Source organism: Dromaius novaehollandiae, chromosome 8, assembly GCF_036370855.1.
Source record: "Dromaius novaehollandiae isolate bDroNov1 chromosome 8, bDroNov1.hap1, whole genome shotgun sequence".
Lineage (NCBI taxonomy): Eukaryota > Metazoa > Chordata > Aves > Casuariiformes > Dromaiidae > Dromaius > Dromaius novaehollandiae.
The window spans coordinates 16,557,779-16,583,218 of NC_088105.1; the positions used below are offsets into that span (position 1 = coordinate 16,557,779).

Here is a 25,440-nt window from a genome sequence, read left to right on the forward strand (position 1 = left end):
CGAGATGTTAGGGATGACGCTATTTCCAGCGTTCTTTGGGGAATGCTTTTGTAGAGGTTCTGTTTCGGTTCCCATTCATCAACGAACCAGATTCCTTAGGAGAAGGTATCTGCCCCAGACATCTGCCAAAATGAAGGGATAACATTTAACTCAATTCTCTCTCATACCCTCTGCTGGTCTTCCAGATTATTAGCCACTCTTTCGCTAACAGAATTACGTCCATGCCCTGGTTAGGGAGTTCCTTTCCCTGGACACGCTGCTGCTTTATTTTCTTGGGTGTTTGCTCATCTTTGTCATTCCTGAGGCTTTCTTTGACCTTGTCAACATAAAGAAACCTGATGGTTTTCTGCCGTATCTCCTACTACGTTATTTTGGATTGCTTACACCGTCGTCGCTGTTCTGTTTTTAATTTCTTTGAGTCCTGATCATGTAAATGTGCATGAAAATCATACTTGCACTTGATTTTTCAAACCCTTCTGGATGTGAAGCTAATCTTGGAAATCCAAGCTGGAAAGCTGTAGCTTGTTTGAGTCATCAGGTCTCAGTAGATCTCAGAGAATGCAACTGCCTGATCCACATGAAAATACTGCTAGTGCAGGAAATTACAAATGATTACTGTAAATTACAATATTTTAGCAGAAAAGTAGAATCAGCTATACCGAGTCAGATCATCTATACAGAATTATATGTCTGACTGTGACCAATGGCAGATGTCTCACCCAGTCACTAATGTGTGCTTCTTGATGCCATGCTGCTACCTGCTCCAATTACCTGGCTTTTCTAATATTGGGCACTGTTACGAATTCTGGTTTTCACAGTTTTAATATGGATGAAATTGCCTTGAAATTTTCAGTTTTCAGTATCAAGAGTGGCAAAACCCAGACAATTTGACATGGAGTTTGGCTCTGGGTGCTGTAGATTAGGGTTTTGATTGTAGCCCGTTGATGGGGGGTACTTCTGCTGGCATCTGCCTGTGGTTGGGACCAGCCATTCGAATGCCTGGCATTTTGACATTGGAGCTGGTCTGCAGGTGGGCAAGGGGCCTACGTGCCTTCCCCAGCCAGCAGAGCACCAGCTGCATTACGCCTTGCGGCTTCCCCAATTCCCATTTGTGTTTGGTGCCGGGGTGGTGGTAGGGATCCGCTATGGCTGGCTGTCGTGCTCCTCATGCAAAATATTGTCTCAATTTAGGAACTCATTTAAACCATGAACTTAATTCTTACTGAGGTCAACGATGAAGTGTGCGGAAGTGCTTTCTTGAACGCTTACCAGAACCTTTTGTCTTTTTTGCATTCTTTGCACAATCAAATTTGTGGGGTGTATATGTGCAATTTCATATTGGTGCTCAAGGATCTTTCCAAGCTTCTTAATCTCCACAACTAAAAATTTTCAGATACATTTCCTTAGTTAAAAATGAAAGAGTGGTTAATTTTGCCAGGTTACATGGTCATAAATGCATCACCGTTTCAGACAAAATTCTGGAGGAGTATAGGCCTTGAAAGAATAAAATCTTACCCACGTTCACACACTGTGTCTTTCTGCTTCAGCTTTTCCATCTGTCCTCACAGGTGGCATTACATGTCCTACTTCCAAACTGTACTGTGTATGTGTGTGTACAAATTGATCCTTGTTTTACTGATCAAATAAATAGCTTTCTGACCTCCTGCTTCTAAGAAGTTTTTCTTGCTATTGTCGTGATAAGATGTGTAATGCCACAATATACGTTCTTCTTATTATTGGACATCAGAAATGTTTACAGGTCTGCTGCATTTCCTGGCTTGTGCATTGCTGTGCCTATATCAAGAGCTTAAAATTATTTGGAGCATGAAATTGGATGTTCTCTTAGCTTGAGCCTGAGGGCTTTATCTGGGTCCCTATACTTTGGAAGGTCCATAAAATACTTCTCCTAAATAAATCTAGTCTAGTATTCTTTATCTGATATCTTTGATTTTACTTTTCTTTCCCAGACTGCTTGCTTAATTTTTTTAGGTTACAAAATTCTAAGTGTTAAAAAATAAAATATAAAGACTTTTTGAAGAAAACTGCTTGCTACATTCAGAAGAAGGTAGCATAGACTGTCTGTGATCTTGTTGCCATGAATTATTTAAAGCAGTACTGAAATTAGTCTCATTAAAATCCTAAGGAATGAGCCTTGGAATTCCCAGTTTCTTTGTTGGAATATGCGGTATCACAGTGCCTGTGAGCAGTCCTTCTGTGCTGAGCCTTTATTTTCATCTCCTGTAATGTTCACCACACATTGTCTTTTAGAGAAGAATGGTCAGCACAGTAAAGCAAAATCAGGCGAGCTATTTTCCCCCCTTTTTGCTTATGATTCACAGATAGATTGTTAGTTAAAGTTGGGGCTCATATTTCATGTGTGTTAATAAAAATAGCAAATAGGAAAAGAGGAAAAAATGACATGTTTAAAATGCAGATAACTGCCCAGAATTGGACACCAACATTGGGGTTCTGACTTTCTAAAAGAAAAAAACAACAAAAAAGGGAAGTCCCCCGTCAGAGTTTTTATTGACTTCAGGAGGAGCTGTGGGTGCTCAGCACTGTTCTGCAGTCTGCTCATCGCCATTGCTGCTGGGGTGGTGGGAAGTGCAGGTCTCTCTCTCCCTGCAGGAGCAGAGCACAGGTTTTGCAGTCTGAATATGAAGACAGCTAGAGACTTTTGTATGTGTGTGCAGAGCATTGTGGAGGGTTGGAGAAGGTCTTTCTCTTTGCAGTCGTGTGACAGTCCCCGTTTGTGCAATTCGACAGATGTGACCATATTTATTTTTTTTATAGCAGCATCAGCTCCCGTTATCTGTGAACTTCATGATTTTTAATAAACTTCTGATCACAATGTGCCGGTTTAGCAGGGTAATGCTATTAACTCCTCTTTGCAGATGACATTACAGAGCAGCCCAGAGGCCGAGGGATAGTCCAACTGCTCACACACTCGCTAGTAAAATGCAGAACTGAAACAAGGTTGATGTAGTCCCTGGTTATGACTCAGTCACAGTCCCAACTTTCTTCCTTGTATCTGATTTCAGATGGATTTCAGGTCAGAAATATCAAGTATAGGAAATTTTGATGAATTTATAAGCTGTTATTTTCTGCTTTCCACTAAAAAAAAGATTCCGTATCATTTTATATAGGGAATATATATAAACAAATTTTTAACTGTCAAATTATCTAAAAGATATTGATATGCTTCAGTGAATATTTTTCTTCTCAAATGCTTTTTGCATGAGTAATGGTGGTAGAAGCTGACCCTTGTATGATGCTCGCTATCAACATCTTGTGTGTATATTTTACTGTGTTTAGAATTTCGTCTTAAGTGTTTGGTTGATTCAGCCATTGATCAATGGATACTCTTTGTCAGAATATTTTATGAATGGAAGAAGTTCTATTCAGTAGTGTATTTACTGAATAGTGCTCAGTTGACTTTAGAAGTCAGATACGGCCTGAAAGTCTTGAGGAAAAAAAGGCGAGGAGAGTAACAAAGTAAAATCACCCTCGCTGCTGGCAGGGCGAGTCGGCTGGCTGCGGCTGGCAGCCCAGGCAGGGCGAGGAGGGCGCCCAGCAGGCAGAGCTGGCGTGAGGCAAAGGCTCTCCACTGAGGTAGCTGGATTTTTTTCCCTTCTGTTTTCTCTATCCTTTTGGCAAACAGAAGCTAGATGTCCATCAGCCATGGCTGGTTAGGACCTTTTCTTAATGCTGGAAGAAATCTGGGTCATGGAAGATGCCTGAGACTATCAGTACGGCTCGGAGCATCGTTCCTTAGAGATGCAGGATGGGGCTTTGGCCCCAGAGCCCAGGAACTGCTGAGGGTCCTGCTAGGCTTGGAGCAAGAAGCCATAGAAGTGCAAGTGACAGCTCACTGGGACACAAAATGCTTGCAGAGGGTTTGCTGTAATGGCATCGTGATTGCAATTCAGACCCCTCTGTTGTTGTTAAGGACGGGGCAGAGATGGGGCTGCAGCAGGCTGAGGGGCCGTGTGCGGCGGTACCGAGCAGCGGTGTGTGCTGGTCGCTCTGCCACGAAATAAGATAGCTGTATTTGGGCAGTTTTCTTTACGCCTGAACTCCATAGTCACTAGAGGATTGTGTTAAACAGTCCTGTCGTCCCTGTGAGCAGACCGAGTGAGACCCTCGCCCTGGTCCAGGCGTGCTCATGTGTCTTCGCCGAGCACCTCTTCCCACCGCGGGCAGTAGCAGGGCCAGGCTCCATGACAAGGACGTTTTAGTGGCAGTGAACATCTCCGTAATCATCAGCTCACTGCTTCATGAGCCACTTGGCATCTCCTGCAAGTGCAAGGAAATTTTGTATTCGGGGCACTCTCTCAAATGTGTGATTTTTGCAGCATTATCGAATTACTAGTAGCTTCACCCCGGTGAGGGGAGGAGCTGTCCCGCTGGAACGGTGCAGCCACCGCACTTGCATTTACACCTGTGAGTAAACCAGCAGCATTCGGTGACTGCAGCGTTAGGAAAGACTTAGAATAGAAAACAGGTTGTGCCCTTTTGCTGTATTTCACCCGCTATTTATTCCCAGATTTACAAGTCTTCCTTTGGTCGCAGGCTGGGGGGGTGACACACGCAAGCGACGTGATGCTGCTACGCTCGGTTTATTGTGTAGATTAGGCGAGGGACCAGCTGCGTCGGGGCGAGCTTCACACACGGCCGGCACCCCGGCTGGGACCTGCCCCCGTTACCGCACCGGTGCGACGGCCCGGCTGAGCGGGGGCCGTGCTCCCGCTCCCCGCGGCGTCGGGCGCCTGCGCGACACCCCGCCTCCCGCGGCCGAGGGCCGTGACCGCCCGGCGCTGGTGGAGCCGGCCGCCGCGACGCCCCTTCCCAGCAGGGTCCGGTTGCCCTGCGGCCCCCGCCGCGGCCCGCTGCACTGGGCTCGTTTTGCATCGCCCTGTTTCGCCCGCTTGCAGCGTGCTCGGCTCCTGGCCAGGGCGAAGCCCTGATAATCCTGCGCCACCTTTGCATTTAAACGTGATCTGTAAGCGTATCACTTGCTTTTCCAAGTAGTCTAAGAATTCCCTTTCAAGGCGGAGGTTCAAAATGAAAATTGAATATTTTAACTGAACGTTAGTATAGCTATACACACTATGTGAAGGGTTCATTAAAAGCACGCAGAACAGTTTATAGCTGTAGCAATTATATAAAATCCAGGAATCAAGCATTAGTATATTGTTCTTTTAGAAAATGTCTTTTTTCATTAAAAAAAAATTCTGAAATGGATAAAAATGAGGAAGAAATGATTTATCCTAAGGGCTAACCATTTGTGATAGTCGAAAGATGGATTTGTGGATTTTCCCAGCATTTAGCTGTCATTTGGGAATGCTGTTTGCAGCATAGACATTTTCTGGGAACTTGGGAACACCTGTCTCAAGTTATTTATTTATTTATTGCTATCTTAATATTCCCTTTGTAATACTGGAAATGTTCCTTTCCTTTTCTCTATCTTGTCTAAATGAAACCTTTCCAGGCGTAAATTGTCTTACACAGCATGTTTCCGTAGAACATAGCACCAAACATTTATGACCAGGTTTGAGGCACGTTGTTATTTCCACAGTATAAATGAAATTAAACTACAAGGGAACAACCTCACCTTCAAAGTTAGACTTCCATTTAAATTCTTTACGGGCTCTGGTTACAACAGGCACCTAAGCCTCCTACTTAAAAAAAAAAAAAAAAAAAAAAAAAAAAAAAAAAAAAAGAGAGAGAGAGATTAAAGGAAATGCTATTGTCTCTCTTCACAGCCTATTGTTTTCTTTCCATTTTTGATTGTACTTTGATCCTTTTTTGTAGAAAAGCTGAGTGTTTGCAAATCCAGGTGGTGTCGGTTGGAGACATAAATGTTCAGAGCACCTGAAAATCAACGATTTATCTGCTGTCAGCAGCAATCCCCCCTCAGCCCCCTGGGCCAGTTACACAGCTCCCTTGGTTTTGCTTGGGTCTTTCCTATAGTAACTGAGCAGAGAACACTATTATTACAAAAAGAAAGAGTTCATAGAGAGGTGTCATTTCTGGAAAGTAATTTTCATTTATTTTTAAAAATTGCTGGCTGCATCTTTTTGAAGATTACTGATTACAGTCCTCACCTAAATACTGTTGCCCAGGTGCGGAGCTGTTGAGCCAAGGACTTCCTGCTAACAGAGCTGCAACAAACAGAAGGTGCTTCTGATTTCAACTGGCTTTGGATTATAGTAGCTAAAATATTGCAGTTCTTACAGTGTTAAACTGTGGTTTGGTATCTGAGCTGGTTAAAGTTTAGCAAAATGTTTCCAGGTTATTTCTGTTCTGCAGAGCAGAGAACCCATTTTCTATTTATAGCAAAATTATGTAAAAAGTAATTTGCCGTCAGAAACTGATTTACCATATGAGATAATGCTTGTATGATGAAGGGGCTCAGGGTAGGTAGAGAAGTAAGTCTAACATTTAAATAAGCCACGGTCCGGTGAGGCAGTCTTAGATAAAGCAGCTGGCTCCTACCTCTGCCTGTGACTGATAGTAGGATGGTAGGTCCAGCTTTGGTTGCAGCCTCTTTTTCCTGTCAAAACTCTTAATGATTGAGCTGGCTTTGGCTCTGCTCAGCAGCTCCCCAGAGCTCATAAAGGTGGCAATTACAAAAACATGGGTGCAGGAACGGAGAGGAAAACGGAGTAGTTGCAAGTTCCTTCGGGTGCGTGCCACAAGCAACGCGCGCTGGGTCATTTCAGAGCTGCTCTCTGCTCGTGGAAGAGCTGAGCTCCAAGAGTCATAACTAAAATTAGGTACTGAGACTTTACAGAGGATATATTTAACAGAGTATCAGCTTAAGACTGGCTCTTAGCCTTGTACATGCACAAATACCAGAAACATGCAGAAGGCAAAGCAAACACTGACACAGGTTTTCTTTTGCATGTAACACAAAATTGCCAAGCAAGTATCACAGCATCAATAAATAACACTGCAAGAGCTTCACATGAAGGGCTGCAAGTGTGTAGTCTGAGCAGGCAACTACTTTCATTCCTGACATATAGGTGTTTTTAATGACTGTGGGTAGTAGCCAACATCTCACAGCTGAGATAGCTGTTACATCAGGATTTGGTATTCTTCCCTTTTGCAGACATGATTCACATTGAGACAAATACTCCTCGCAAAGCAAACCTGTATTCCCAAAGACTGCCATCCCCCACTGTATCGTGTTAATGGACCTGCATAACTAAAAATAATTACAAATGCAAATTTGGTGAAAAGGAGTTGAATAGGGAAACTTCTCGGCTGTACTAGAGAAGTTGTGGTTTAGCACTGAGATAGATCTGATTGCTTGAGCATGTGGGTGCTATGGTAACTCAGTTTCACCATTTGGAAGTGCTTAAGCTCTAAACCACAGCATGCTGCACCCTCTTCCTCTTGAGTGGGGTTCTGCAGAAGAAAACCAGAAGTAAACAGCAGGAGAGAGACCGCAGAGGAGCACAGGGCGGCGGCGGCGTTAGCTGCACTTGTACAAGTGGGTTACTGCAGCTGAAGGATTCGTATGAGGGCTGAGGATGTCATTTCAAGTGGAGTCCAATTGGTAGAAACGCCTTTCTTCTGCCTGATAAATACAGGAGATTCCTGAATATTCATTTTAAGTTTATGAGAACTGTATACAGGGAAAAACATATTTGAATTGCTGCCTTTAGTTCAACTCCTGCTCCAAGTTCATGGTTTTGAGAAGGTCTAGATATCATTAGCAACAAACGTTGTTTCCCGAAAATTAATGTTTCTTTTGTTAATTATTTTGTTGATTATTTGTTAATTATTCTTTTTGTTAATTTCTTTTGGTTTTTTTATTTTTCTCTATGAAAACTATACGCTTGAATTTATATTTTTAACCAGAATGAGAGCCTTCCTTTTTTGAAATGGTCACAAATATGATGTTTAATTTCAGGTTAGTTTAGCAAAATCTTATTTCAGCATTTTTATTATGCTTTCTTCTTCTCTCCTTAAGACAGGCTTTGCATGGTAGCGTATGGTAGTTAGTCTTGGTATTAATTTAGATCAGTCAATGTATGTTGACAAATGAATGTGAATGTTTGTATTTTGCCCCTCCTGAACCTGCAATATGGTGTTTCTCCTTGGATGTGCCAGTTATAATTTCATCTTAATTCTCTCTTCTAACTCTTGTCCTGGCATCTGATTTCTGGTCAGTTTGAATTCGTCACCGTCTCCAGCGCGGTAGCTGCAGTTTAGCACTTCTAGTTGATTCTGAAATTGAGGGCGAGAGAGAGTTACAGCTCCTGTCCTGGAAGCTGGACAGCAAGAAGGGGGTCATAGATGTTAGCAACAAATAAACAATAATTTTGAAAGTCAGTTTTCATTAAAAATTCTACCGTATTTGGTTGTAATGTCGGTCTGCACTTCTTCCAAAAACGTAGTTTGTGGGAAAACTGTGCCTTCCGTAATGCAGTTCAGGTGTGAGCACTGGTAGGTATCTTGGGAACTACATAGCCTTTGGATCTTCAGATATATCTTTTACTTGTATATAACATATATCTTTTACTACTTTGACCAAAATTAGAGAGTAGAAAAGAATGGCAGGGTCAGGCCCTTTAGCTTTGATTGCAGTGTGTTAATGAGCCACTTTGGAGAGGGGGAGAGAATTTATTAATGAGCTGGCATAAAAGGAAGCATTTTGACAAATTCAAGCTGAAACTACTTTATTATTTTGGAGAGTTAGAATGAATTGTTTACATCCTGATGCCAAAATGAAATATTTGGCGTTTCTTAATCAAAATATTTTAGAATTTCAGTTAGAATAAAATTTTCAATTTCAACTTTTTCTCACAAATTTCTGGTGTAAACAAATGTTGCAGTGATAGCATTTCCCATGGGATAGAAATTCTCATATTTATTTGGTTCTAATTCTCAGCTAATATAAATTTATAGCACTCCTATGATTGCTATAGAGCTATGAAGATTTTTACCACTTAAGGTTATGAATTGTTTTGAATTGCTTCCATGGTTATGCCTTAAAAGAACAAATAACTTAAAAGTTATAAAGTGACAAGTGAAGTTTTTCCTTTCTTGTTCAATAGCATTGATAGCATAGCCCAAATCTTAAAAAGTCATATGCTGAATAAACTATGCAGGAATATTTACAGAAAATGGAATAATCTCTCAAAATATACTTGCACAGTTCCTTAAAGTAGTCAGTTGTATAAGTCTTCCAAAGCTTTATGGCTTTTTTTAGGACCATCTGGAATGTCCCAATTACCTGAGAAGTTTCAACATGTTAAACTCAAATGAGTAATATTTTTTTTGATCCTGAGCATGCAAAATTTCACATATTTTTTTCTGTGAACTTTACTTGGCCTCTTTTAAACAATTTTCAGAAAAACAGCATTTTTTCCCCCCCAAAAGCAGTTAATGATAAAGAATAAAGTGTAATTCTGCAGTCTGGTTATGAAAGCACTTCAGCACACATGATCCTACCTATAAAATTTGAGGGCCCCTCTGTGGTATAGAGTTACTCAGATGTTTAAGTGTTTGCAAGCCTATTCATAGGTCTGCCCAGACTTATTTGTAAAGTAGCAATGGATCCCTTTATTTTGTGTTTGCAGCAAAAAGAGGCAGTAACATCTCTGGCTGTGATGCTCATTCACTTTAAGATCTCTTTACCCTGTTCTGGCAGCACAAGGGAGCCTTAAAGTAGGTGTGAATTACATCCTATCCCACATGAAGTTTAAAAATAAATCAAAGAGGGGCGGCTGGCAGCATTTTGTAAGGCTCCTTGCCTTACTTACCCTTCACCTCCCACCAGGAACTGCTCTTTTTTTGAGTTGCAATTTAGTATTGGCTTGCAGTGGAGCTGACTAATGTCTGTGCTGTTTGCTAGAAGACCCCCTCAAAGAGCTTTACTCCATCTGAGCAAGCAGACCACATCCTGTTGCTTTCTGTGCAGATGTGAAGAGCTCTGACCCTGCCGAAGCAGTGCCGTTTGGCTGTAAAAAGAGGGAGGACAGAATTTGGACCTACCCTTGCTGCTTCATGTGAAGTTCAGCTCAGTGGGGGATGCTGTCTTCTGTCCAACACGCCAAAAGGTGGAGAGGTCCAGGGAAAAGGGCAGCAGGTTTGCAGCTCTGCAGAGTCACTAAGCATTTTTCCTGGTAGAAAAAGCCAGCTGCCAGTACTTTTGCAGACTCTAGGCTGAGAGGAAGGATAACTTCCTCTGCCCTCTCCCCAGGTTTTGTGAAGACACACAGAGTACAGCTGGGTCCAAAGAGCCAATTGCTATGGTACCACAACAGAAAAAAAGCCAAACGGACTATTAGCAGAAAAGGACCTTTATGTCCTCATTTCTCTGTGCTGTATGCGTCAAGAGTTGCAATACCGCTTCATCGCAGCACTCCTGGGTTCAGGCAGGGACAGGCTCCGCTACCTGGGTGCAAGCACAGTCCTCTGCCTGGCGCAGCAATAACTATAAATCAGGATCCGTTTTACCCACTGTGCAAATTAAGAAGCAGAATGGAGTCAGGGCATGTTCATTGTCATCTAAATAATGTATTTTTGCCTGTATAAGTATGGTGATGTTTTCAGGCTCTTATTGCAGATTCTCCATCCCCTCTGTCTTATCGGTTGGAGTTTCATAACACACTAGTGCAGGAAGTGCATGCTGGTGCTTCCTTCTGCTCGAGGAGATCAAACTCTGGACTTACTTGAAACACAGCATCTTTTAAAATATCCTAGGTCTGAGTTGTTTTCTGGTGAGTTACTTGGTCCTGCCATTTGGAAAGATTTTTTACTTGGAGAGTTTTTCTTCATTCTGCCTTTCCTGAGTGGACAGCAGTGTACAGTAGGTTCCTACAAGCGCCTGATGATCGACCACTGTAGCGGGTGCAGAGCCACGACTGCAGGGCAGTATAGCTGCTCCTCTGCTTCTGAGTGTGACTGACACAGTCCGCTGTTCTTGAGATTTGAAACGCTTGGCTTTTTTCAGCCTGGTTCTTCCACTTGCTGCTCTTGTTTAGCAGTTAAAGGTTTCTTCAAAGTATGGTAGTCCCATATTTCACTCTTAGGGCTTGCATTTCTTGGAGCTTTCAAGAGAAAGGATGGTCAGCTCATCTGTTGTAGGTGTATTGCTTTGAGAGCATGCCTTCCGATCTAAAACCTTTTTTTCAAGCAGCAGCTGCACTGTGTCTGCCAACTGGTAGCCAGACACTAAAGGGAACTAAAGCAATTAGCCAAGCTTCCCATCTGGTGGCTGGATGCGCTGTAAGTGCCTTTTTGCAGGGTACCAGAATAAGGCCAGAACTGTCTAAACATTCATTATTGATAAGACCTAAGTCTTTCAGGCAGGTCAGCAGGAGCTAGCTGCGGGCCAAATCAAGGAAATGGGAAAGAAGCTTACATACACCTTTGACAGTAGGAACTTTTTATATACTTTAATTCTTCCACCTGAATTATCTGAACCTGTCCTATTTATATTATCTTAAAAATGGTTTATGCCTGGATACAGTTTAAGATTTGAGCAAAGGCTTAGGATAATTCCTGTTTAAACCCAGATCAACTTGCTTAGTTTGCTAATCATCAGGCTGTCGTACCTCACAGCACGTTGTTTGGGGTTGGACGTTCTTGCTGAACTTTGAAGATGTTCTTAGATTTCAGCCTTCAAGTTTCCAGCTGTATGTTTTAGAATATAAGCGTGATCAGAGTGTTGTGACTTTCAGGTTAACTTTGGTATTTGATACTAGTGGGATGTTTTGGGAAAAGTAAATTCATTGTAACTACATGCTTCCTGACATTGGAATAGCACAGTCTGATGTGTAGTCTGGTGGAGGTGGTATCCTCCTTTTTTCTTTCTTCTGTTTATCTAATATTTCTCAATAAGATAATAAGGGGGAATATATCTGCTTCGCTGTCTGAGAGGATTTTTTTTTTTTAGTGTTCTGGTGCCACCTACTGAATTCTTCTTAATTGCATCCTATTCTATTGCTATAATAAATTCTATAATAAAATCAAATCATGTAAGAACAGGAGACGTACAGAATGCTTAGAATGATACAAAACTGTTATGAAAGTCTGTTAAAATGCCGGGGCTGCTTTGGAGGAAGTAAAGGGGGATCTAGGACTGCACCATTTTTTTTTTCTTCCACACTGTTTTGAAGAGTAAACTGCTCTGAGCAGAAGGGTTGGACTAGCTGATCTCCAGGGGTCCCTCCCAACCTCAGCGATTCTGTGACTGTGTGTAATATTTATCATCTGTCATCATAAGCCAACAATAAATCTCACACTATATTTAAACCAGTATCGTTATTTCTAACATTACAAGGGAGAAGATGGGAAAATGACTTTCTTGTGGATCTTAAGGAAATCAGTGAGACAGCCAGAATTACAACACTGTGATTTCTCCCTTATTTTGCTCATATTACCTCACTTCTCTTGAAGGAGGCAATCTGGAAGTGTGTATTTTTGTCTCTGTCATGTTTGGATTAGATCAGTAAATAGCTAGAAAATGACTTCTAAATGTTTCACTAACCTCTGAACAGAGTTTTACTTAAGACTTTTTCTGAAACATCTTTTATTCTATTCTTGGAAACAATCATTTAAGTGAAAGTTAATCTGTATAGATGCTCATATAAAGTTAATTTTGGACTTGGAGGCAAAGGTATGCTTAATGTGCTGAACCAAAATAAGATTTGGGAAGAAGGGGAAATAATTGATGAAGTTTAGGTAAACCAGTTGAAGAAAGAGAAATAATAAATGGAACTTAGAGTGACCAACTGTCATCTTTCAAACGCTGAATTTAAAAAGTATGAAGATACGTTGATAGTGAATTGTTTGTGACGTTCACGTTAGCTCCTACGAGATTCTCAGGCTTCATTTAATATTTTAATTAGATTATACAATTGCTATTAACAAAGGTTCCAGTCCTTACCTGAGATTTCAGATGCTGAAGATACCTGGATAGTTCAAAAGATCACCTATGTTTTTGATTCTTATCTATAATTCATCTTTCAGGCTAGCAAGTTTCATCTGCTGACCTGCAGCCCTGAAAAGTGAATGTGATCCTATGTTTCAGTGGGGATATATGTAGATGAACAGATGAAGACACTAGAGAACTGCGAATATAGCGGCTTATAAGCCTTTACTGTTCACAATCTGTTGTCAGTCTGCTATATTTCTTACAGATCATATTCTTACAATTAATAGTAATTTTGTTTTGAACGTTTCATATGGTTTCAGAAAAACTATAGGCTGGCCCATGTCATGGCTGTCTGGACCAGAAAAATGAAGTAGCTAGCTCTGCATTGGTATTTTTAGCTGAACTTCATTTTACTTTGATACTTTTTCTTTAAGATATCAGACTACTTGCTTTCTTCAAATAGGAATTAGTAGAAAGAGATCTTGAATAATATATTAGCCACAAAGAATTTTAGTGTTCACTGGAATCTACATTTTGCCTTTTGTTTATGTCAATTTTTACATCATGGAGCATAGACATTTCATGATTGTTCTGAGCATTGAGGACCTGCTCAGTGTCCAGAGGGAGCGTCACTTAAACTTTGTGGCCATTGGTTGTGGGATTTTTATGGCTGTTGTGGGATTTTTTTTTTTTTGACTGGGGGTGCAGAATCTACGGTAGCTACTGAGCAGTCAACACTTGTGTTGCTGCTTGTCAGGTCGATAAGGAGAAAATCTTTGGAGTCTCGGGAGATCTGCTGATGTTGAGCTTCTGTGTCAGAGATGAGACACAAGGTTTTGACCCTGGCTTGTCAACAGGGCAACCAAATGTGTATTCCTTGTAAGTGCTGTAGTTCTTCATTTAAGTCTGGAGCTTTGTTTTAAAAGTTAAAGGAGTCTCTCTTCAAAAGAGTTGAGTTACAACATTTAGGAAGTACCATGTAGGGAAGCTGAAGTAAGAGAAATAATAAACAGTGAAGTACTAGCTGAAAAAAACAAGCACACACATACACAGACAAAACCCAGGAAAGAAAAAGAGTGGAAAAATGGAGAAGAACTAGTAGAAAGAGAGGAAGAAAGGAAAAGCCAAGTGGGTGGATGAAGTTTGTGGACAGTTACAGCAAGGAACGTGTGAACAAATGGGCATTTGCTCTTGATTGCAAGTATGGCATGCTATGTTAGAGAAATGTCTCGAGGAAGTGAGCGTGCTTTTGTGATGGTTTTTCAGGATTCTTATATCAAAATGGAAGCTTCTAATCCCCCAAATGAGTAAACTGTGTAGTGACAAGATCAAGATTCAGTTCTGATGGTGAGACACTAATACCTGCAGAACGTGCACAGTGTTATACCACTACTGGCATTTTCTCAGCACTGCCCAAAGTGCCCTTATTCCCTTGGTCCCAGCCACTGCCATTTATTTGTGTCTTCCTTTTTCACAACAGAAATTTTACATGACAAAAATACAAAATCTGTTTGGTGTAGGTTTCAAAGCAGAATGCTAAAAGTGAGGTTTATTTTTGTAGGTGCAAAAAGACCACAGCTCCCAGCTGAAATCAGAAAGTAATTTATGAGCGTTTAATCTGGAATTAGAGATACTTGGAGGGATTCTTAAATATTGCCAGGATGGTCCAGAAAATCCCAGATGTCCCTAGGATTTAGAAAGGAATATTAGGGGAAAGTAAAGGGTTTCAGAAACACTGACTTTTGGATCCCTTCCTCTTGTATAATGAGGATTACAGACAGGTAGGATTTTTCTTGACAATGGAATTAGTGTTGGTGTCTCCTCTTAGCAATAAAGTCATTCTTCATTCAGCAAAAAGTCAGTCTGTGTGAGTTTATATTGCTTGTACTTGTGTGCATTGCTGTGTGTTAACATGAAAGATTTTTGAAGTTATTAGTTCATGTTGTTGCAAAATATATTGAGAAGCATGAAAACAGCAGTTACACACCTTCTATCAAATCTGGTCTGAGAAACATGGTTCAGAGAAAGCCATGCAAACAACTGGCCTTTTTTGACTGGAGATGAGCTGCTTACTTTGATGTGTTGTTCACCTTATGGTCTCTCTTCCCCACCGTGCAGCCAGAGATCCAAATCCGACAACTGCCACCTCTCCTCCCCCTGTGTCACCTCCATCTGCACGCTCCACTTCACTCTCACCTGCAGGCACCACCAAAGGTAACGGTGAAACCAGGGTTGCGGCACCACTGCTCTTCTCCCACGTCACATGAGCTGGCATCCGGTGCTGTCTTACGCTGATTAACTCCATCGCTGTTAAAGCTATTGCTTTAATATTTATGTATTTATTGCTTTAGTGATACATGTTGTCTGAGGCCAGTCTAATTACAGTAAAATTTGTTAATGGGATGAGGACATACTTAGTTTTCTTATTTTAATTAAATCAAAGGTGAGAATTCGAAGCCCCTTTTGAAAGGAAAACAATTAGAATTCAGGCTGTGGATGGTGGTGTTACAAGTTCATGTTTTCCCTATGAACACCCTTCTTCCCTGAGCTCCCAGGTCGGGGTTAACGCGGAGCTGCCCTGGTGGCAATCTGCCGTGGTCCATGCAGGGCTCCTCATGCCCCACGGCACTGCCAGATGATCTGTGGGAAGCGGGTCCTTCCTCGATCAACAAAGTGAAGCAAACACCCCAATCGGGCGTGCTGTTTGCAAGCCGCACGCTAATTTCCCCACTTCAGCTGGTGTTTTCAGACAGCTGAGGGCAGTGTCTTGCTCAAGGATGATCAAATCTCACAGCCACAAAGGCATCCCGGACAAATTGGTGGGGTTTTGGTGCCCACTGGCTTTGCAGAGGTGGTGCGAAGCCCTGCTCTTGTGATGAATCCAAGCAGATGCATTGCACAGCCTCTGCAGGTCCTGGAGAGCAAAGTAAATTCACTCCCCGGGCCAGTGGGCACCTGCCGTGCTTTCTGCTTGCACTGAGCTTCTCACCGACGTGTGCTCTTCACCTTATGGTCTCTTTTCCCCACCGTGCAGCCAGAGATCCAAATCCGACAACTGCCACCTCTCCTCCCCCTGTGTCACCTCCATCTGCACGCTCCACTTCACTCTCACCTGCAGGCACCACCAAAGGTAACGGTGAAACCAGGGTTGTGGCACCACTGCTCTCCTCCCTGGCAGCTGAACGGGCATCTGCTGCAACCGTCGGGAAGCTTTCTGCACATCGTGGACTCCCTGCTCAAGGAAAAGTGATCTTAATGTGAACAACATCAGTTCACGTATCATATGCTTGATATTTTGGGGGTCTGGTTGTCACTGCATGTCATTAAATATCACTTTAGAATGTGTCATTCCACATGGAGCAATGATCTGGTGGGAGGAAAAAAAGTTTTTTTTACATAGTTGGAGTATGATTGCTTATAATTGCGTTACAGTTCTGTTTACACTTTCTCTCTCTCTCTTTTTAAGGGGATCTGCCAGCATCAACTACAAGTGGTAAGAAACTTCTCATTTGCATTATGGAACTGCATTGATGGTTTTTCTGATGGTTTCTCTGTGTTTTGTGATTAAGGAAGGGCATGGTGCTCACAATTACCTTGCAGTGTGTGTAGTGCCTTTCCATTTGCCTAGTGAAATGCAGTACACTGTCTTAAGAAGGAAGAATATGATCAAAAAATGAGTCTGTTTTTGGAGCATGAATTTGGGTACATCTTAAAATATCAATGAAATCAATGAAAAGATCAATGAAAGAGATGCAGTCAGTGTGATACAGGATTATGCTTACTAGATGTTTGGCTGGCACTTGTTGGACCTCCTAAGAAATTGTACAGAACGGTAACCAAATGGAGAGTTCTGGTCGAGTTTGGTCCGTATCTTGCCTTCCTTTGGAGAGCGGTGCGAGATGGTTAGGCAGAGAGCAGGAAACACGGATTTCCAATTCATTCCTTCGCTTTCCTGCTTACTGAGGATAGGTGACCTTGAGGAAGCTTCACCAGTAATTACACCCGCAATTTTTTATGCTCTTTTATCTCTGAAGGGACACTACAGGCAATGATTATGTAACTGTTCAGGAACGGTTATTAAAATCTCAGCTATTAAAGTTTCTCCTTCTGCCCGGCGTCGTTCGGAAGCGTTAACGAGACTGCTGTCCTTCCTTGCCGCAGGTGCCGCTCCTCCCGGCAGCCCGCACCTCAGCACGCACGCGGGCTCCAGCCCCGCCGCCGGCGGGCTCAGCTCCCAGCCCCCCAGCAGCACCGCCGCCCTTTCCGCACGCACGGCCGCTGCCGGCCCGCACACGGCACCAGGTTCGCTGCCCTCCCTCACCCGCTGTCGTCTGAACCGTAGAGGAAAGCTGCGTAATTCAGCATCGGGGGTGCCTCTCCTAGCTTCTAGTTCAGCAAAATTCAGCATAGTGGCAGGACCAGAACTGTGCCGGGACGTGGTGTCTGATGGCCAAGTCTGGCAGTCGTTACAGCAGTAATTGCCCATGCGGCTGCTGCCAAGACAAGAACTGCAGGAACGGACCTAAAACAGAGCTGCGAAAGCAGGCAGTGGCTTCCACGCAGTGAGCTACAGCAAGGAAGACGGGGAGCAGCGTGCCTGCTCTGCCAGGCGCGCGCTCGCGGAGTGCCGATCCCCGAGAGAGCACGAGCACTGCTCACGGCTGGGTCGTCGCGCAAGAAAGTTGCGAAATGCTCTAGTTTTTCCTAGTTCATGCGTATTAAGGAAATTTTTATGCTGACTCCCTCATGGATTAAGCCTAAATAACGTCAGAAAAAAACCCGTCCCAGTATATTGCAAAATTCATTAGTATGTGTTATATTCCTAAAAGTTTGCTTTCTATTTAAATACTCATTTTCTGTTTTATTGGATACATTAGCCTAATCTTGCTTTCAGCACTCTTCACTAACTTACAGAAATCCTGGAAGGAAAAAGGGGGAGGAGGGACTGTGGTGTGAGACGTTTCTGATGACATACCCATATGAAATAATGAATTTTACTCTTCACAGCTGATGTGTTGTTTATTTCCTTACAGATGGTTACACTCCAACATCCTTGCACAGCACCACCTCACCAACCAGCATGCCAGCAAACACTGGGATCATCCCCAATCACACCATAGGTGACAAACTTGCACACAGTTATAGCAATTATGATACTGCAAGCACAGAAAATATTTTAGAATGAGGGTACTAAAGTTGTTTCAATTTTTTTTTCTTTGCAAACTTCAGGCATACGAATTAGGCATACAACTGCATTGAACTTAAGGGTTTTTAGGAATCTTATTAATAGCGTATGAATAGTATAAAAGACACCAGATTCACTACTTGTCAAGCAAGTGAAAAACAGAAGTTATTTCCTAAGCGGTGGCACAGTAGGAGAGTAGAGCTGTCAAATAACTCTGCCAAGACTCCTTTGGGAATTCATAAAAGTTTGCCCAAACAGCAGAAAAAAAAAGTATGATTAAATCCACAGCTCTGCACACTTGTCCCTATTTTCAGATTGCTTGCGTGTTGTTTTGCTCAGCATTAACAGTTCCTTCCTATCTAATATTGCAAGTGCTTGGGCACATTATTATTGCACTCATGCTATGAAGGATGACGCAGGTCGGTGCGTCTGGACAAAGCAGAGCCGGGAGTTTGACTCTGTCGTCTTCGTAACTGCCCTTCACCCTCCCGGCAGCTCCTCTCGGAGAGCGCGAACGAGCCCAGGCGCTCCCGGCAGCTCCCGTGCCGCAGGCGCCCGCGGAGGCCGCTGGCCCGGCCCGGCCCGGCCCCGCTGTGCTGCGGCGGGAGGCAGCGCTGCCGGCCTCCGCTCGGCCCGGCCTCTCCGGCCGGGCGCCGATGGGCACCCGGGGCTTTCTTCTGGGACAGTCTCTTTTGGTACACTTGGAGCTACGTGTATTTTCAGTAGCTGTTTGCAGGATGGAGTTCTTTGCTCAAGCTGCAGTGCAGGTTTCCTGAATACCAGTTCTTAATTTCCTGTCGGATATTTCAGTGTAAAAAATAGTTGTAAAATGGTCTGTGTGGCTACATAAATCTGAATCCAGAAGTAAGAGCAGCAGTGCGTGAAGCAGGTCAGTGTCGCTTCTTTAGTGACGCAGGAAGCGATGCAGTTCGCCACTCCACAGCGTAGGTACCGCGGGAGGCCGGATAGCCTGTCACACCTGTAGGGAAATGGGTAGTTTTGGAATATTCTTGTGTACTTGTGTATGCAGAAGCATTCAAGAAATGTTATAAATAAACAATGTGATATGTAGTCAGTCGTGTCATTGAAAAATGATGAAATGAAATGTACGTGGTCTCAAGAATATCTGGTGAAAAGTCGCAAGATAGTTAGGTGGTATTTTCTTCCATGTTTTCAAATATGAATGGGCTGCTAAATACAATTACTTGAATCGAATGACAGAAGAAGAGTTTTGGACAGTATCTGTCATCCTTCTCTCATGCTGTGTGGAAAAAAAAATACTGGCGATGTTAATTTTGTTTTCTTTTCTTACAGCAACTACCACAGTGACAACTGAAGCACCCTGTGGTAAGAACCAAACCCCGTATTTTTCTCGGTCCTGCTAGTTGGCCAAATCAGTAAACTCAATTAGAGAAAACTGATCAGTAAACCAAATCAGTTAGCGCCTCAGATTATTTTATAAACTGTCTTCCAATTCAGGAAGAGTTATTAAAGCCATTAACATTTCTGGTCATCTTATCTCCATTTACAGCTCTACTAAATTGCCCTGTACCAGGCTCTTGATATCAGTACTGCCTCAGGACTGCAGATGAGATCTGCTTTTATTCAACTATGTCCTCTCTAATTTTTTCCCCAACGCCACAAACTGTAATTCATAAGTAATGTAAATGCAAATTTTAGACACTGGTTTAGAGAGCTCTCTCATTTCTAATTTGCAGGAATAGACTACAGCCCTTATTTACTAGATGGTTTGAAAAGCTCTGAAATGCTTTGAATGAGAAAATTTTACATTTTTGTTCAAATGAATGATTCAGTGTGTCAAAATGAAGTATTTAATTTTAAACTGGTGTTATAAATTAAAACAAATGTAGTTCTGGAATGTTAATTTTTAATTCTCTGTTTGTCCTAACTAGAGAATTATTTAAAAGAATATTTTCCTTAGGAAATTTTTGATTTTGACTAAATTATTTTTTCAAATAAATCATGATTTTAGCAAAAAAAAAAAAAAAAAAGGCAGCCAAATCTGCTGTATTTTCTAATTCGTAAAACAAATGGTGTTCGAGGTGCTGTAAAACACAGTTCTTAAAAATTCTCCTACAGCATTGTTTACTTTTTTCTCCCTTTTTTTTAGATTCTGAAGTTCAGTTCCTAATAGGAGATGAAACAGATGCGAATAACCATGTTGAAGTCAACGTGACAGGGCTCCATGCAAGCAAGCAATATGTTACTTTGCGGGATGAAAATAATATATCCATAAATTATAGCAGGCACAAAATAAAGCTTCAGACATGCCAGAAATACACACTTGAAAATGGAAATTGTCCACCAGTGAGTTTGTTTATCCCACCTGGTAGGTATAAAAGGATTTGTTGTTGTTTTTGTTGTTGTTACACAGATTTTATTATATTAAATTTTGTTGTACCTTGTCAGTAATCTGTTGTGACTGTGCAGTCTTGCTGCAATTTGACAGATTACAGATATTATTTGATGTTGGAAGTCCCTTTGAGGGGGCTGTCTTAGGAATATAGTCACTTGAAGTTCCTCCCATAAGTATCTGCAATAAGACTTCAGTTCTCCTAAGATCCAAATTGTGTTTGGAAATACTTAATATTATCTGTTAGTTATAATGGATTATGGCTATTAGGCAATTAAGTCCAAAGCTAGTTGGGATGAAGACAGAGGAAAGGAGAAGCTTCTTGTAACTTACTCCTCTGTCTTCACGTCCAGACACTAGAACTCAGCAGTTTCTGACCTGCTTTCCTGCTTTTCCCAGTCTAGCTTTCTTTTTAGAGAATCAGACAGGTTTTCATTTTTGTGCTTGATTTGCCAGATATTTTGCAGTTTGAAGTTGCACCTAAAGCCTGTTAATGATTTTTGAAATATTGTAGGGTGTTAAAAAAGAAAAAAATTCTCATTTTAAAGGAAAAAAGTGAACTTTAACAATACCAGCCTTAAGCAGCATGGTTAGCAAAAGCAAGACCAGCCAGCATTTGAAAGAGATTCTCACTCAAAAAGATTGTCTTAGTTGGGTTAAAAGTTTCATTTATGATTTGAATAGCACCATTGTCTTTATCTCATGCATGTATTTTTTAGTTTCAGTTTCTTGTTAAATTCTTTGCATATTATTCTGTGCCAATTGTGTATTCATATTACAGAACAAATGAACAAATATAAAAGAGAAAACTGATACTTAAAGAATCAATATAGCTAATGTCACAGTGACATATAATATTGATCCTTTTTAGACAAAAGCAAGTATTCTTTCAGTACTTCGGATATAAAAGACAAAACCGCCAAGTTATGCTGGAACAGCTCATCTGACTGTCATGTGCAGTACCATTCTATATGTAAATCTGGTAAGATGCTTCGAAGATATTTTAAAAGTTGAAGGTTCATTGGTTGGTTGGTTGGTTTGGCTTTTTTAGTGGTTTTCATATTTTCTTTTGATGAAGGACTGTCAGATTTAAATGATTATGCCAATCTGAGACAAGAACTGTTCAACATTTTCAGGGTCCTTAGATTCAGGACAACCATTCTTATGTGCTACAGAAGATCTGGGTAAAGTTCAAGACCAGAGAGCTCATTCCCTGAGTTCACCAGCTTCACATATTTTAGGCGTCTGGAGATTTTTGAGGTGGTAGGGAAGACACAGAGTGTGGAGGTCCTCGTGTGTCCTGGAGAACTGCATGATAAATGTCCTGGGCTGAAGATTTCATATTTCAGGGAGCTAAGGTTGAAATCTGCATCACATGCAGAGTTCTGTCAGACTCCCATGAAACATTTTGATTTCTGTGGGAAAACACTGTTTTTTGGAAATTCAAATCAGCACTATTAATTTTTCCCAGTGACTTCCGTGATACATGTGAAATCAGTAATTCCCGAGAACATATAAGTATTACTGATGAAAAGTAAAGATCTATGCAGATTAAATTAAAATACAAGAACCTAGAACCTAGTCATCAACAGGTACTGACTTCATACCTTCACATCTAATCACTCTCAGTTGAGTTAATCAAATAAATGCTAAAAATCTATGTGGCCTTTGAAATTCAAATTCTTATTCACGGCATCTAGATCAACTTTTCAAGAAAAGCAAAAAGTATGACCATAGGTGTGTATCTTGATTATCTTGGAATTTGATTTGCTACGAATCACAGACATTTATTTCATTTCATGCCTTTCATTTGCAGACATTTATTTCCACTCTCAGGAAATCTGTGTAGGAAGAAAAGATATTTGTATTTAAGTCATAGTGGTCTCTCAAAATAGATTTAATATGATCTTCTCTTCCTGCCTATTTTAGATGCAAATCTCAAGTTTTACTTCTAATATCTAGCAAGATGAAAGGAATAGATTCTAAATGCCAACTATTAAAATGTTTTCAGGTTATGCAGTGTTGGTCAAGCTGCCTGCTGAGTGGACAGTATGGCATTAGGCTAATGCTGGGTGTTTTTGAAAATCCTGGTGAAAATGGTACCATGTACTTTTGGAGTTGAGAAAAATATTAATAAAACCTTTCCTTTATTTGTGTGTATGTAGACTCTTTAACAACCCATTCAAGTGAATCAGATCATGCTTGTGGAAGTCTGGAAAATTTGCAGCCCAACCATCACTACACGTGCATGAGTACAGTACGATTTCATGATAGGAAGTTCGCGTGTGAAAACTTCTCCATAGAAACAGATTTTAGTCGTAAGTATAATGTATACTTTTGTTTCGTATTCCATGTGTTTCTGCAAAGACCCATTATGAATCCCTCTGCCTGTGTTTCCTGGGGGGTGACGACACATTTGGAAGACCTTTGCTTAGCTAGCCTCAGGTTGTCCTCCAGCTTCTGCTGCCCTTTCTCCTTTCTCTATGGCTCTTCCTTGACCATGGTCACAGCTTTCCTTTCCCTCTCCAGTCCCAGTCTCAGGCTCCAAGTCTGTCACCTTCCTCTCCCACTCTGTGCTCAGACCCAGGGTCAGTGGGAACACAGCAGGGTTGTGCTCCTGCTCCCACATCCCGAGCCCAAGGCTGGGTCTGGAGCAGGCTGAATTATTCTGCAGGCAGGGGATGCCCAGGAACTGCGCGGGGATCAGTCCTTCTGGGCAAATGGTACACAGACAGGCTGGTCTGCAGTAGGAGCCAAGATAGTTTTGCTAAATAACAGACAATTTTAAGATTTTAGCTGCAAAAGTGTGTTGAATCTATGAGATCTATTTTTTTAATGTGACCAAATTTAAGCAGGTTTCAATAATAACAAAAAAAGTGTGCAGGCCTGGTCAAACAAATGTTAAATTCTTGCTTTTGAAGGCAAGTGTGATAGAATAGTTGCAAAAATGGCTTAAGATAAAATGATGTGTTTTTTCTTAGCCTTGTCCTTGGACATGACTTAGGTATTTTTGCTGAATTAAAAAAAAAAAAAAAGAAAAGAGAAGAAAACCAGCCTATATCAAGTGGTCTGCAAAGAAAATTTAGGCCAGACATTACATTTAAAGTTTGTTAAAATTACAAGAAAAGCAAAAAAACATAACTGGAAATTTTGGACTATTTTAGTAATATGTGATATTGCTGTATTCACTTATATTTTACATTGATTAAATTTATGAAATTACTGCACTCTACTACTTATACATATGTACTTGTTTTATGTATAATTTCTTTGAATGTAGAAATATGCAGAATATTACATGTTGTTGCTATCTGGCATTAGTATGCATTGAAATTTTAATTTAATCAGAGGTTATCGAATATAGGAATACTTTTCATTTTCATTCAACCATTTTTTTTTCAACAGCTCCAGAAAAACCAAAAAATCTTCAAATCCATAGTTCTGCCAGAAATGTATCACTTACATGGGACAAATCTCTCAGCACATCAAATGGTAGTATAGCTGGCTATATTGTGTGCTGCAATACCACTGACTGCTATGGTAAGTGTATGCCCCTTTGGTATAGAAAAATTCATCACATGTTTAAATATTTACAGAGCACCAAGCATGATGTAATGACAAATCATATTGGAATCTTAAAACTATGCAGTAAAGACACGGAAGTGTTTCATTTGTACAAACCTTTTGTTCAGTTTCTTTCCTTTGAGGTTGCTCCAGTTCAGCACCGTGCCTTGTTCAGTTTACCGTTTCAGGACATCACTCCACCACTCTTCAGTGTTACGTATCTTGTGTTAAGAAAAAGTCATGACAAGGTTATCAATTGCCTGCTCAGTTCTGCGTATGGTGCATTCTGCCTCAGAAAATGTTCCTATAGCCAGTTAATATATTCTGAGGTGTTTTATTCACATTTAAGTTTGTTTTAACTTTTAACAGATCAGAAGTTTGTTGGGAAGTGTAATTATTTCTTTAGAGGAAAAAATACTATTTACTGGCAGGTTTAAAGACAATTAATAAAGACACTTTTAACAGCATCTTCCCTTAACTATTTTTTTAACCTGTCCCAGTTTAATGTATCAGGCTTAGGGGGGTCACTGAATCTGCTTATTCCTCCTTGAGTGACAACAGGGATTGCCTCTTCCCGGTACAAGTTGTACATTTCTTGAAAAGGCAAACAGCAAATAGGGAGCTGCCTTCTGAGTGATGCTAAGGTTTCTGAAAGCCCAGGTGCTGAGGGTAGCATATATGTGTCTAGATAGGTAAACAAGGTCATTGTCTTCTGCAAAACAAGCTCTCTCCTTTCAGGTAAGTTGTTTTAGGCTACCTTATATTTAGATGAGTATGTCTGTATGTGTTATACTGGGTTCATGTTTTCCAATTGTACGCTTTTCTTCAAAACAAGGACTGGAAAATTATGCTTTGAAAGCTAAGAGCCTAATACATGATTCCAGCAAAAATGTTGGGTTTAGGCCAGTCCTCACTGCAGCCAGTTAATTCATTCCTCCTTTCACATGCTCTGTAAATCTGGACTGCCCCGAGCAGTCATGCTGCCGTACTCCTCTCATCCTGGTAATCTCATCCTGGGCTGCAGCTCGCTGGCGAGTTCCTGTGACTGGATAAATGTGGTTTGCCCGGAGACCTGGGCAGTGCACCCGCCTGTGGGGAGGTCACAGCTGGAGGCAACGTGGAAAGGGCCGTTGCTCCCCAGTCCCCTGGGCCTCCAAAACCCCAGCTGCTACCCTCAAAAGTTGCAAGGGTAATGGCTTCCCTCATTTGTTCCTTGTGCAATTCCTTTCTGTCCTGCTGGCAGTCACCGAAAGCACGCTGGATCCCTCCCATCATACCAGGACAGACTCACCCTCCTGTAGCTAACAGCATGCAGAGTGACTTCTGGCATTTGACTACTAAGCCCTTCCCAAACCAAACACAGAAGAAAATATTAGCCTCTCTTTACACACGTACCTTATGTTAGTTTCTAATTACACTCTT

At 41.4% G+C, this 25,440-nt stretch overlaps 1 protein-coding gene and 1 long non-coding RNA gene across 5 annotated transcripts in view; one reads left to right on the forward strand and one right to left on the reverse strand.

The window, feature by feature from the left end:
* PTPRC (protein tyrosine phosphatase receptor type C) overlaps positions 1-25,440 on the forward strand; it is a 67,817-nt gene that overhangs the window by 20,280 nt on the left and 22,097 nt on the right. The window contains exons 3-11 of one of the 4 annotated variants that reach the window (XM_064515778.1): positions 15,014-15,109; positions 15,930-16,025; positions 16,362-16,388; positions 17,929-18,015; positions 19,395-19,427; positions 20,212-20,430; positions 21,326-21,436; positions 22,620-22,772; positions 23,860-23,994. In XM_064515778.1, coding sequence (XP_064371848.1) covers positions 15,014-15,109; positions 15,930-16,025; positions 16,362-16,388; positions 17,929-18,015; positions 19,395-19,427; positions 20,212-20,430; positions 21,326-21,436; positions 22,620-22,772; positions 23,860-23,994 — 957 coding nt within the window. The remainder of the gene's footprint in view (positions 1-15,013; positions 15,110-15,929; positions 16,026-16,361; positions 16,389-17,928; positions 18,016-19,394; positions 19,428-20,211; positions 20,431-21,325; positions 21,437-22,619; positions 22,773-23,859; positions 23,995-25,440) is intronic. The other 3 variants (XM_064515779.1, XM_026118933.2, XM_026118944.2) reach the window with 3 other exon arrangements.
* LOC135329019 (uncharacterized) lies at positions 6,030-10,795 on the reverse strand. The gene is made up of 2 exons (XR_010390146.1): positions 10,009-10,795; positions 6,030-8,238 (listed from the first exon to the last, which is right to left on the reverse strand). It is a non-coding gene; the product is annotated as an uncharacterized LOC135329019 (long non-coding RNA).